This window comes from Phalacrocorax carbo, chromosome 16 (assembly GCF_963921805.1).
Source record: "Phalacrocorax carbo chromosome 16, bPhaCar2.1, whole genome shotgun sequence".
NCBI lineage: Eukaryota > Metazoa > Chordata > Aves > Suliformes > Phalacrocoracidae > Phalacrocorax > Phalacrocorax carbo.
In genome coordinates, this window is record NC_087528.1 from 931149 (window position 1) to 944207 (window position 13059).

Here is a 13059-nt window from a genome sequence, read left to right on the forward strand (position 1 = left end):
TGCTGCAACCCTTCCTGTGCTGGTACAAACATTTTGGTATGCGAGTCCTTCAGTTCACAGTGCTGTTTTCATTGTTTAGGTGAGTTTAACTGATGTCAAAATATTCTTTCAAAAACCAATTCCCTTGCAAAAATGACAAAATGCTTTATTCGGATTTCCCCAACCCCCCTGCCCCCAAACCCGTTTTTCCTTCCCCTCAGCCCAAACTATCTGTCGAACTCGGTACAAAGCCCTGAACAACTTTCTTTGGTGCAAAACCCCGTTGTGGAGGAGCGATCTGTTCAGCCAGAAAGCGGCCGGGGACCCGGAGGCAGCACCCCGCCAGCATCTTCCCCTCTCCCCTTTCGCACCGGCTTTTCTCCCGCGGCGGCGGGGTCGCCTGCGAGCGGCTCGGTGCGGTGTGTGCCGGGGGCCGCCGCCGGGCGCCCCAGGGCCGGAGCCCGGAGTTTCTGATAAACTTATCATAAACAGCAGATGCCTCTGGCCACGCTCGGCGGTGGCTGCATCGCGGGCTTGGTGGGTGTTGGCGGGTGTTGGCGTGGGCTGTGCGCGCCATCAATTCTGAAGCATCCGGTGGTGAAACATGTGTTTTAGGCAAACAAGAAAGTTACTGAAAAGGGGGATATCCGTGCTTTGTGAGCTGTAGGTGGGTGGCACGAAAAAGAGGAAAGGAAAAAAAAAGCGCCTTTCCCTGCCGGTCTGAGTAAATGTTTAATCCCCAGCTCGGAGAAAAAGAGCAGCTCAAAAGTGCTTTTTTTCTCAGCAAGTCTGAACCAGTCAGCCCGGTGCCTCCTCCCTCCGGCTCACACCCTCCCTCCCACCGCTCCGGAGGAATATCCCAGCCTGCTCCAAGGTGCACCCGGGACAGGACGGGCCGAGCGGGGAGGCGGCGGGGCCCCGCACGGGCGGCGGGACGCGGGCGGCCGGGCCGGGATCCCACCCGCCCGCGCGGCGCCCGCCATGGGGTCCCCGCACTGGAAGCGGCTCTGCCTCCTGCTCCTGGCGGGTTTAACCTCCTCCCTGCTCCTCTACGCTCACTACTACGCTACGGTGGAGTCGCCCACCAGCCAGAGGATCCTGGCCAGGTAAGGGCGGGCGGGGGCAGGGATGTGCTAATCCAGCGCTGGGATGGGGAGGGGGAGCTGGGGTGCCGGCGTGGGCCCCGTCCTGCAGGTTATCCCGGCTGTGCCCCCCGTTGCTGGCTGCTTTGAGAGGGCTGCTTGCAGCAGTCGCTGTGCCCCCCACCCCACCCCGTGCCCCGGGCACCAGGGCCCGCCCGCGGCTGCCAGCCCAGCCCGGGGGTGCCCAGAGGGGGGCCGCGGGGGTCCCCGCGTGGGCTCAGCCCATCACAGCGCAAAGAAGCCCTCGCTGGGTCCAGGGGCGGCTGAGGGCGCTCAGCCCGCGGCAGGATCAGACCCTTCCGCAGCCGGGCAGCCCCTCGCTGGGCTCACTCGGGATCGGAGCCGGCCGGTTGCCCGGGGAGGGGTTTGCCCCCCTGGAGGGGTTTGGCCCCCACGGAGCTGCACTGACCCCCCGCACTGCAGGGCCAGGGCACGGCTGGGACCCCCGGGGGTGCCCCCCCGCCGCTTGCAAACTCCCAGGGGCTGCAGCCTTTCCCAAACTCCCGCAATTTGCTTCTCCCCCTTTGCGGTCGCGTCTGCCTTCCCTGCGTCCTCCAACCTCCCCAGGCCCCTTCCCGAGCCTCCCCGGAGCCAGGCTGGTGAGGCGCTCCGGGGGACCCCGGCTGAGCGGGCAGGGGGTGAGGGAGCCTGCAGGACCTGCCACCCTCCTGTCCTCCGAGCATCAGGTAACGTGCCACGGGCGTCCCTCGCCTCGGCGCTGGGTGCTCTCGCGTGCCATTGATGCGACAGAGCCCAACTGCCTGGGAATGGAGGATGCTGCGGGGGCTGGTCCTGCACGGGGTGAGCTGGGCGCAGCCAGATTTGCACTGGGAGCTGCTGGGGATGCAGCTGGCTGGGCTGCCCCGGGGTCCAGACACTCCCTCTTCCCCAGCTGGGAGCTGGAGGCCCTCCTTGTCCCACCCTGTCCTGCCCAGGGCAGAGATCCCCCCTCCCGCTGGGCTTGCGGAGCACAAGTATTGCCAGGAGCCTGGGCAGAGGTTGGCTGTTTCCAGGCTCGGCCGTGCTGGGTGAGCCGCGGTGCCGGCGGCAGCAGCGTTGGGCCGTACCGCGCAGCGCCCAGGGCAGGTCACGGCTGGGATGCGGAGCAGCTCCCTGCAAAGAGCTTCATGTCCGTGAGAGGGGAAACTGAGGCCCACAAGGGCAGCAGGATGTGCCCAAGGACCACGCTGGAGCTGGGAAGAGAAACCAGCCGTGCCCTGGCGCAGGGTCTGTGGCTGGTCCTGGGAGCAGGGTGCGGAGGAGACCCGTGGGGTGGGAGCCACACGGCAGGCTGCAAGTAACTCAGCTGCTGCCAAGCCCTGCCAGGACCTGCCCCAGCCCCTGCAGTGTGGGGTCCCCCTGCTGTGAGCCAGCCCAGGCCCCTGCCCCGTGACCGACGGGACCGAGGTTCAGCTCATCCAGCCCCACGGAGGAGCCCAGGGCGAGGTAACGGGGAGCTGAGCTGCACTCCAAAGCTCTCCTGGACTTTTCCTCTTGGCTTTAATCCAACTGCTAAAGGTAGACCCAAACCAGAGCAAGTCCTCTTTGCTCCGATTCCCTCTGTTTATAAACACGCCGCCCCATGAGGGATGCTTGTCCAGTCCGAACCGTGCACCCGGAGGAAGCGGTGCTGCCCCGCCGATGGATGCGGGGTTGAGTCTGAAGGTGAAACTGGGACAGCCGGTGTTTCACGGGGCTGACACGCCATTGCGGAGCACATGCTCACCACCCTGCCTGCCATCGGGGCAGAAAGCGGGGGTCGAGGGTGCTCAGGCATCAGTGCAGGTGGCCATGTCTTGGCAGGAAGGTGAGCAGTGTCTCCATGCAGAGCTGGGGGGACAAAGGGGGTCAGGAGGAAGCTGATGCCCCAATTGATGCTGGCTGCTGCCAGCACCAAATCACCCAAAGGCCAGATCCCCTCAGCAATTCCGAGTCCTCCTTCAGTTCAGTACGAAGCAGGTGGCAGCGGTGAGGCCCCTGCAGAGATGGGCAAAATACCCCTGTCCCCACAAAGCCAGCCCCTCTGTGGTCAGCGGGAGCCCTCGGGGTTCGGCTGGGCACAGCCCCCTTCCACTCCCTGCCCAGCCACCCCTGAAACCCCACTGGCGGGCTGCTGGCACCACTAGTGGCTTTATTATCAGGGCAGACAGGATGAGTGTGGAGCTCAGCCCAGCCTCGGCACGCCTCTCTGGCTCTGCGCCGGGGGAAGATGCTTTCTGGAGCTCGGCCCTTCGCAGTGAGATGGAGCAAACACCTCTGAGAATGTGTTTGCGTTGCTGCTTTGGCTCCGTCAAATGGCTCTGCGGGGCCATGGGAGTGTTCGCTGAAGATAAGGTTGGAGTGTGTGTTCACAACTCGCACACACAGCGTTATCTTCTGGCAAGGGGGGGGTAGCCGCAGACCAGAAATGTCATATTTGTGAATGCCATGGTGGTGAGAGGCTTGGCTGGCTCCGCTGCCGCAGCTGGTGCCTGGGCAGCCACGGGCCACTCCTTCTCCGGAGCCCCATTGTGCATTGGCCAGTCCCAGGGAGGGTTGTCATCTTCTGAGTCAACCAAGCATCACGAGATGCTTCACCACATCCTGGCAGGTGACGTCAAAGCATTTGGCTCCTGATGTGCTGCTGAGCTACCATCTGGCAGGGGGGCCTGGCCGCCCGACGCCGTCCCAGGCAGGGTTTGGGCAGTGGTCACAGCCGGGACAGCTGCCACGATGCTGGGGAGATGGCTCCAGCACCCACAGCTGGGATGGGAGTGCAGGGAGGAGCTATCACAGGGGTTGCATTTATCAGGTCAGCACAAAGCCTGGAAGAAGCAATAAGCAGGTGCCACGCACTGTGTCTGGCCATGGGTGGAGGTGGGCGCCCACTTCCCTCCAGCCAGCCCGAGCCTCCCGCGCCGCCCTGGCTGCTCCCGCAGCATCCCTGGCAGTTCATAAAGTATCACAGCACCCTCCCAGTGCCTGGGCCTTCGCCTTGTCCTGCAGGCACTGGGATGAGCCAGGGAAAGGGAAGGGAAGGGTCTGCACCAAGAAACAAGCCTGGAGAGCTTGGAGGGCTGGGGAGGGGCTGGGTGGACAGAGATGTGCAGGTGGGGCTCGTGAGCCTGATGGGGAACTGCTGGGGAGGCAGCAGGGCCAGGAGAGGCTGCGTGTGGCTCCTGGGGAAGCATGAGCCTGGGTATGGTGTGTGAGGGTAACGGCTTTCGGGGTGGGCTGTGCCTCTGCAGCTGGAAAAAGGGTGGGTGGCCAGCCTGGGGACTTTGGGTGCAGGGGGTGTGCTGCTCCAGGGAGCTCTGTGCTTTGCAGGAACTGGTTCTGGCTCTGGGTTTGGAGCAGGGAGCTTTCTTCAGTCCCTGGTCCATCATTCGGGTGCTGGTAACATTGATGAGCTCCTGCTTGCAAGGCATGTGGGCTGGGGATTTCCTGGGTCGTGAGATGGAGGGAGCAAGCAGGGCTGGGGCAGCTCGCTGGGGCTGAGCTCCACGGGGATCCCATGGCAGTTGGTTGCAGCCAAGCTGACTCTGCAGAGCTCTCATAGCTGCTGTGAGACTCTTGCCTGGGCGAGCTCTGCCCTGACCAGCTTGTGCTGCCTGTACCGGGCAGAGGTGGGCTGAAAGAGCAGCCTCCAGCGTAACCACAAGGCGTAACCATAGCCTTCGGATGGCCTTTCCCAGCCGGTGCCTCGCTGTGCACTGACCCTGCCAGGGCAGCTCCGCTCCCGTCCACAAGCCGAGGGAACCGGCAAGTTTGGTCAGGCTGGGTTTATTTAGATGCTCACAGTGACAACACCAGGAAGGCCCTGCAGAAAGCTGCAGCTCCGGCATCTGCCTGGGACGGCTCAGTCCCACCTTGGCGGACCCTCCCGGGGGTTTGCCCTCCCTCCTCCTCACTGGCCCGGGTACTCCAGGGATGAGCCTCAGGGATGAGCTGGTGGCTGGAGGGGGAGGGATGTGCCCTCCCAGCCCCGGGGCCAGCACTCCTGTACCCTACGCAGCGGGACGGCTCTTTGCACTGTTTGGAGGGCAGGATGTGGCCATGGGACAAGGCTGAGCTGGGGACCTTGTCCTCGGCTGGAGTGTTTGTGTTTTGAACGGCGGGGGCTCTGCAGGGCAGCAGCTCTTGCTGGGGAGCTGCCTTTTTATGGGATGTCAAGGCAAGACGTGCTGGCTTTATTTAAAAAGCTGCCCTGCTCTGCTGGCGGTGCTCAGCCCCCCACGCCAGGGGGACGCCTTTGCCCTCAGCATTCCCTGCCCAGAGCTGGCAGTGCTGGGACAGAGCAAGGAGGGAGCTGGGACTAAATCCTGCGTGGCCCTGACTCCCCATCCATGCCTGGGGAGATGCTCCAGCCCCGGTGCCAGCACCCAGGCAAGGCGCTGGGCCGTCCCCCTGTGTCATGCCATACCCTCGAGGCAGCACGGAGTGGGGTTTGGGAGACAAACGGGTCTGGATCTGCTCCCAGGCAGGGCGGCTGGTGCTGCTGGTGTTGACAGGGGCCGTGGCGGGGACGGAAACCCAATGCCTGCCGCGCCGGGCAGCGTCGCGCCGGGGGGGAGGCAGAGCTCTGCTTCCCACCTGCCTCTACCTGTCCCCAGGCTCCCAAGCAGAGATCCCATAACAAGGGGGCCCTTGTCTCCTCCACAATACCCCCCTTCTGGCCTGAGCACCTGCCGGCTGGGCTGGAGGCGGCGCCGGGGGGCTCTGAAGGGCCCTTCTGTGCAGGGATGAATGGGAGCCTGTTCCCCTCCGGTGGGCTTCCACCTCCTGCTCGCCAGGCTGCGACCCTGCCTGCCCCCAGCCCCACAACCCCCCGGGCGGCTGGGTCTGCTCTGCCTGGCCCCGTGGGGCTCAGGGCACCCCGCGATGCTCAGGGTGGGAAGCCCTCTAACTCTGCCCCCCAGTGCTAAATGAAGGATTGGGGTATGCTCTAGCTGGCCGTGGGGCGGAGGGGGGTCCCGTACACCCCAAGAGCCTCCAGATCCCAGTTGCTGATCACTTCTCTGGTGTAGCAACTATATGTGTCCTGCTGGCCTGCCCAGCTTGTCCCAGCCCTGTGTCCCTCGGGCTCAGGAAGGGTGGGATGGTGGGAAGAGCCAGGGGTGTCTTGGCAGGGTCGCCCAAGGCTGCAGGCTGGGCTGGGTGCAGTTTTTGGTGGCCTGGAGGTGGGACCCACCAGGAGACAGCGGCTGCTTTCTGCATAAACTCAGTATTTTGCGAATCCGTGGTTCTCCACTTGCAGAAACCTGCGCAGGCAGGGAGTGGGTGGTGCAGGCAGCCGTGGAGGGGAGCTGCTGGAGCTGATGTGGTCCTGCCCCGTGGCTCTCGCGGGTTGGGGGGTGTCGGGGTGCGGCAGCTCAGTGTCGCCTCCCCGGCTGAGCCCCTACCGGCTTCTTCTCCCAGCCTGCTGCAGCTGGAGCCGCAGGTCCTGGCTCCTTCGGGGCCATCCCGCCAAGCCAGCAGCCGCAGATGGGCCCTCGGAGGCGGCTTGGAGAGGTAAGGAGGGAAGGGGCGCACAGCGGTCCTGGCATGAGCTAGGAGCCCCCTGTCCACCGAGGGGTTCCCCAGTGCCCATGTGATGGCTTTTTAACTCCACTATATGGTTCCCCCTTTCCAGTGGGAAGTCCTTCAAGCCTTCTGCCAAGCTGGAGGAGCCCAAGCCCAGCAGAAAGCAGGTAATCATTAGCACAGTACGGTTAGCATTCTCTGCTGCGGTTGCAGCACCTCCCCAAGCAGTTCACCCATGTGGAGGTTGGAGCTAGCATCATCCACTCCTTCCAACCCCGTGATGGCTGGGTCACCAGGCTGGGCTGGAGACTCGTGAGGACAGACCCAGGCTCTGTGAGGGACTGGTCCTGGGCACTGGGAATGTTCTCATACAGCAAAGGCCTTTAGCAGGGTGCCCACACTAGAAGGTGCTGAATCTTTCATGATGCTCGTGCTCTCAGGTGACTCTGTAAGCCCTGGTCCTCCCAGCCCCAGTTTCCTGGGTACCAAAGGGTGTTTTGCATCAGGAAACTGAGGCACGAGGCAGTTCCCTGCCTGGGTAACCCAGCAGAACGTGTGATGGGCAAGGAGTCTGTCCTCTCCTCGGTGCCTGCTGAGGGGTGGAGGTGTCGGAGGGAAGGTCGACCCAGGCTGGAGACTGAACCAAGGTCCTCCTCCCTCCCAGCTGAGCACGTGCCTCCACTCGGTGATGGCCAGAGCAAAGGCAGATCCCAAGTTTGGGGAGATCTTCCGCTTCGACACCCCTGTGCTGATGTGGGACCAGCACTTCACCCCGGAGACCTGGGACAGGCTAAAGACACGACACGTCCCCTACGGCTGGCAAGGCTTGTCCCATGCAGGTGCAGACGCAGCCGAGATGGGGGTGGCAGCAGATGGGGCAAGGGGGGGGTGGCAGGGTGTGGGGCAGCTCGAGTGGCCTGGGGAGCCCAGCAGAAGGGACTGAAGACATGGGGCAGGCAGAGAAGCCCTGCAGAGAAGCCAGGGTCCTTGATCTCTTCCCTCTCCACCTCCCAGGGTGCAGGGCGGTGGGGACGGCTTTGCAAATGCCACTTGCTGCGCCTTGTGACATTTTCCCCGAATAAAAGCTCCAGTGTGTCCGTGATTATTAACTGGCGCCGGAGGAGCTCAGACAACCCGCTCCATTGTTGTGGATGGAGATTGTTTCCCTTCCTACCCAAAACCCACTCTCTGCTCTCCCTGACAGCCACCGGCTTCAATCCCTGGGCTGGGAAGTGCTGGGGACGGCGGGGCGGAGTGAACCGGTGGCAGTTGCAAGGACACATTGTCAGGAGGGGACTTGGCCAGTGCGGGCAGCAGCATCCGCAGGGCTGGGGCTGGAGGTGTCCGGATACGTCCCCGTGCCTTGCACAGCCTCAGGCGGCTGCTGTTTGGACCAGGCTTAAGTACGTGGGGGGCTGTGAGGGGGCCAGTGCTGAACCTGGAAGAGGAGGGTCTGGCTGGTGTCCCCCCACCCCACTTGTAGACCCCTCTCCTGCACGAGGACGGCACGAGCTTTCTTGTGTGCTGCTCCTGGATGTGATCTTGCACAAACTTGTCTGTGCATGCTGTTGCACGCTGAAGTGCTCGTGCAGGCTGACACACACCTTTTCCCCACTGACTGGCCGCATCCTGCTCCGTTCCAGTGGTGGGCAGCACCCTCCGGCTCCTCAACGTCTCTGCCAACAGGCAGCTCTTCGACAGGGACGCCTTCCCCAGGGGCTGCGTCCGCTGCGCCGTGGTGGGCAACGGCGGCATCCTCAACGGCTCGCGGCAGGGCAAGGCGATCGATGCTCATGACCTGGTATTCAGGTGGGGACGGGTCCCAGGCGGGGCCATGGGTGCGGGGGAGTGGCTGGCTCTGGACACGTCTCCTGCCCTTCTCCTGCAGGATCAACGGTGCCGTGATCAAAGGTTTTGAGAAGGACGTCGGGACTAAGGTCTCCTTCTACGGCTTCACAGTGAACACCATGAAGAACTCCCTCATTGCCTACAAGGAGTACGGCTTCACCCAGATACCCCAGGCCAAGGTGAGAACCCGAGGGCTGGTTGGGGTGGTGACCTCAAATTTGCCCCTGAGGCTGGGCTTGCCCCGCCAAAACCTTGTCTCTGCCCCAGAAGCCCTCAGCCCTCGCCCCGCCGGTGTGGGCAGTGCCCCAACACCTCCCCAAGCACCACATCTGTGTCCCTGCTGCAGGACCTGCGGTACATCTTCATCCCCTCAGATATCCGTGACTACGTGATGCTGAAGTCGGCCATCCAGGGCAGCCCGGTCCCGGAGGGCTCAGACAAGGGGGACAAGTGAGTAGCCCCCCAAGATCCCTCCGGCACCTTTGGTGATGCATCAGAGGGAACATGACTTGCCTGCCCTCACCCCACATCTGTCCCTGTTGGGGTAAACCTCAAGTAGCCCCAAGACTCCCGTGACGCGAATTCTGCCCTTCTCCTCGCCCCGCTGCAGGCCACAGAAGTATTTTGGACCCGAGGCATCTGCAGAGAAGTTCAAGCTGCTGCATCCTGATTTCTTGCAGTACCTGACAGAGAGGTGAGGATGATGAGGACCACAGCTGCTGCCTGGCTCTGCTCCGGGCTGGGCTTAGACCGCCTGACTCCCACCGCTGCTCTTTCCAGTTCAGACTGGTGGCTGCCCAGCAGCAAAGCACAGTCCCAGTCCTCCCCAGGCACTGGAACCACCTCTGTCCTGCTCTCTGCAGATAAAGAAGAGATATTTGTCCCCCGCCATTTCCATTTGCTGCAGCAGAGCTCACATCCCCCCCGGCAGGGAGACTCCCGCAGCCTCACCACCCTCGCCTCACCTCCCATTTCCCAAAGTAAATTCTTGGCCTGGTCTAAGAGGAGCAGAGGTAGAGCCCAAAGGGGTTGTCTTTTCCTACCTCTCATGAAAGAAGGCACTTGGACTGGGGTCATTTCAAACAGCAGAGGGGTGCCTTGTAGCAACCTGCAGTGAATGAGCTTAACCTTAGTAGCAGCCATCAGAGAATCCACACAAACACTGGATTTTACTCTGTGCTTCTGCCTCACTGAGCACCGGCACCACCGAGCACGTGGTGGGGGCTGTGGAGGCACTGGGTGCCGCTGGGTCGGGCTGGGGGCCGCCGTGCCGGCAGGGAGCCCCCCCCGACCTGCCGTGTCCGCCGGCAGGTTCCTGCGGTCGGAGCTCCTGAACTCGCAGTACCGCTCGCTCTACATGCCCAGCACCGGCGCCCTCATGCTCCTCACCGCGCTCCACACCTGCAACCAGGTAAGAGGCCACCGGGCCACCTTCCCCGTGAGGACCAGGGCCCCCCCTTTGGCTGCTGGGGGCCTGTGACCGGCTGCGCTAAGGCTCCCGGTGGGGACCAGCGTGTCCCGGTGGCTGTCCTACGTGTGCCCTGGCCCCGGAGCGGGGGTGGCGGTGCATGGAGCACCTTAGGCTGAGCCCTAACCCCATCCTTTGTCCATCCGCCCCACCTTCCTTCCCACAGGTCAGTGCCTACGGGTTCATCACCTCCAACTACGAGCAGTTCTCGGACCACTACTACGAGCTGGAGAAGAAACCGCTGGTGTTTTATGCCAACCATGACATGATGCTGGAGGCGATGCTGTGGAGGAGCCTGCACCGAGCAGGGATCATGACCCTCTACCAGCGGTGAGGCCAGGTGGTGGCCCGTGGGGGCAAGGCCAAGGACTCCTGTGGCTCTCCTCCTCTTTCTCACAGACCACCTTCATCCTCCCGAGGGCTCTCCCCAGCCGGCCCAGCCCAAGGAGCAGACCCTCCGCCCCGCAGCCGGTGGTGGCGGAAAGGGGCAAGCTGAAGCTGGTGTAGGGAAATGCTGCGTTTCCTTGGGGATCTCTAGCAACTTGTTTCATGGTTCAACATGATTGAATGTGGCCTTTGGGGCACCAAGAATCACCACCGCAGGTGGCCGCAGCCTCCCAGCCCCACGGACATGGCCGGGAAGCACTGGAGGGGCAGGGTAATGCTGGAAGAGGATGCTGGAGACGTGTACGTGGGGCAGCCCCTGGCTGGAAGCCGCCCTTCGCCTTGCCATTGCACCCCAGCTCAAATGCTTGTCACCGTGGTGGGACCACAACAGGAACGATGGAGCCTTGGACTGGAGGGACAGGCGATCTAGTGATCGTCCGGCTTACAGGAAGGTGGTGTGTTTGGAGAACACCTCCCTCCCGGACTGCAGAAAGCCCGAACGCCAGCCAGCTCTGGGTTGATGTGTGCTGCTTTCCAGAAGGATCTGTTTGCCTCCATGATCAGCAGGAAAGCCAGGGGCCTGGCTGCCCTCTCCTGTGACAGACGCACAGCGGGCCCTGCCACTTCCCCCTTCTCTAGGTCACGCTGCTGTCAAACAAGGAAGGGTCTTAAAAGCCATCAGCTAAGAGTTACTGCAGCTCAGCTGGGACATGCGAAACGTGGCTGGCCTTGGAGCATCCTGGCGCTGAGAGCTGCCCTACAGCCCACACGCGTGGGGTAGTGGGTTTGTTGGGTTTTTCCCCTTTGTTTTTCCCCTTGCATGGGGAGCAGGTGGTGCCCCCTGAGTGCTTTGAGAAGGCAGCCCCGTGCCGGGGGGGTTAGGGACCCTGCTAGCTCGTTGGGTGAGGCTAAGTGGTTGTTACTCTTGGTTTTTGTCTTTGTTGTGGTTCAGCCCCGGCCAGTAACCCAGCCCCACGCAGCCGCGGGCTCACCCCCCCTGGTGGGACGGGGAGAGACTCCGAAGAGTAAAAGTGAGGAAACTCGTGGGGTGAGATAAAAACAGCTTAACAGGTAAAGCACACGCCGCGCATGGAAGCAAAGCAAACCAAGGCACTCATGCACCCCTTCCCACGGGCAGGCAGGCGTCCAGCCCTCTCCAGGAAAGCAGGGCTCCAGCACGTCTAACGGTGACCTGGGAAGGCAAACGCCATCACCCCGAACGTGCCCCCCTTCCTCCTCCTTCCCCCAGCTTCATACGCTGGGCGTGACCCCGTATGGTCTGGAATGTCCCTTTGGCCAGTTGGGGTCAGCTGTCCTGGCTGTGCCCCCTCCCCTCCCGGCCTCTTGTGCCCCTGGCAGAGCCTGGGGAGCCGAAACAGTCCTTGACTAGTGTAAGCCCTGCTCAGCAACAGCTAAAAGATCTCTGCGTTATCAACACTGTTTTCAGCACAAATCCAAAACACAGCCCCGTATGAGCTACTGTGAAGAAAGTTAACTCTGTCCCAGCTGAAACCAGGACAGGCTGGAACCCTTGGGCCTTCCCGCGTAAGCCAGAGGGGCTAAGGAAGACCTGCCGGGGAGGCCGGCGGTGCCTGGTACGGCACAGCAGGGGAGCCGTGCGAACCAAGACTCTCCCACTTTGTGCAATTACATAAATGTTGAATGATTGTTTGCTTTTATGCCTGTTCCTGTTGTTTTGGTGAATGGGGTGGGGGTGAGACCCCCCCCACCTCCCACAGCAGAGCCGTAGCATGTAGTAGAGCGAGCCTTCGACTGGGGAACGGCCCGAGGCCAGGATGGGAGCGGGGTTAAACCGCGGAGCCCTGGGCTGGCGGGGAGGCCCGGTGCCTGGCGCTGTGCCGGACCCCTGGGAGCAGCTCTGAGCGCAGCCTTTTTCCACTTGGGATGCTATTTGCTGTATGTCAGCTGGGGAGGAACGATTTACTGCAGAGATGGGAAGAGATCTCCTGTGAGCCAGGGAACCTCGAAACCCCCTCAAGCTCTCGGCAGGCTGCTTCCAGCCAGCTCAAATGAGCATTACAAAGGTTAGGCTATAAGCCTGTTTCAGATGTAATCTCTAGGCTGGAGCCCATCTTGTGTTCCCAGGGCTCAAATTAGCCTTTGTTCGCGCCAGAGCCACCTTACAATGGTACCAAGGCAGCATGTGCAGTCTGGGTTTTTTTTTTTTTAATTCACAAGCACTCAGCAAACTGCTTTCATGACAAGAACCCAAACCTCCTCAAACGAGCTCTGGCCAAGCCCCAGCGCAGCCCGCGCAGGTGACTGAACACGGCTCTCCGCAGCATCTCGACGCGCAGGGCAGAAAGCACAGGTTTTCTAGCCGTGTGCTGTCAGAGCGCAGCCTCCTGCCAGGACCCCCGTCCAGCTCGCGGGCAGAGCCGTTTGCGCACATCAGCGCTACGACAAACCCCGTCCTTTCCCATTTCAAAAAGCGAGGTTTTCGAGCCAAGGGTGTAGCCCAGCCCTGGAGTTAAGCACGCTCCATTTTAAGGGCTCTCCAGACAAGGAACCTGATGGCAGCACTACTGCCTCTCGCTTCTGCCTTATCTTCAATCTTCCAAACAGACCACAAGAACCATTTCTGCCTCCAGTCCCGGCTTAGCCCTTAGCAGTTTTGTCACATGAATTGCTTTTCTTCAACGTTCAGCATCTGCAGGCACTGAAGCCTTTAGGTATCAGGGAGGAGCAGGCTTTGCTATGAAGGGTAAGCTC

At 62.1% G+C, this 13059-nt stretch overlaps 1 protein-coding gene across 2 annotated transcripts; it reads left to right on the forward strand.

Annotated features, from left to right (window-relative positions):
* The first annotated feature begins 663 nt into the window (after positions 1–663).
* On the forward strand, positions 664–12005 carry ST6GALNAC2 (ST6 N-acetylgalactosaminide alpha-2,6-sialyltransferase 2). Of its 2 annotated transcripts, XM_064466875.1 has the most exons (10): positions 764–1085; positions 6519–6611; positions 6733–6790; positions 7288–7462; positions 8267–8432; positions 8512–8650; positions 8818–8921; positions 9082–9165; positions 9783–9882; positions 10106–12005. In XM_064466875.1, the coding sequence occupies exons 1-10, from the start codon at positions 961–963 to the stop codon at positions 10271–10273; spliced, it is 1212 nt and encodes a 403-aa protein (XP_064322945.1). In that variant the 5' UTR covers positions 764–960; the 3' UTR covers positions 10274–12005. The 2 variants fall into 2 exon arrangements, with proteins under 2 accessions (XP_064322946.1, XP_064322945.1); XM_064466876.1 differs by lacking the exon at positions 6519–6611 and having other exon boundaries at positions 664–1085.
* Positions 12006–13059: the final 1054 nt, after the last annotated feature.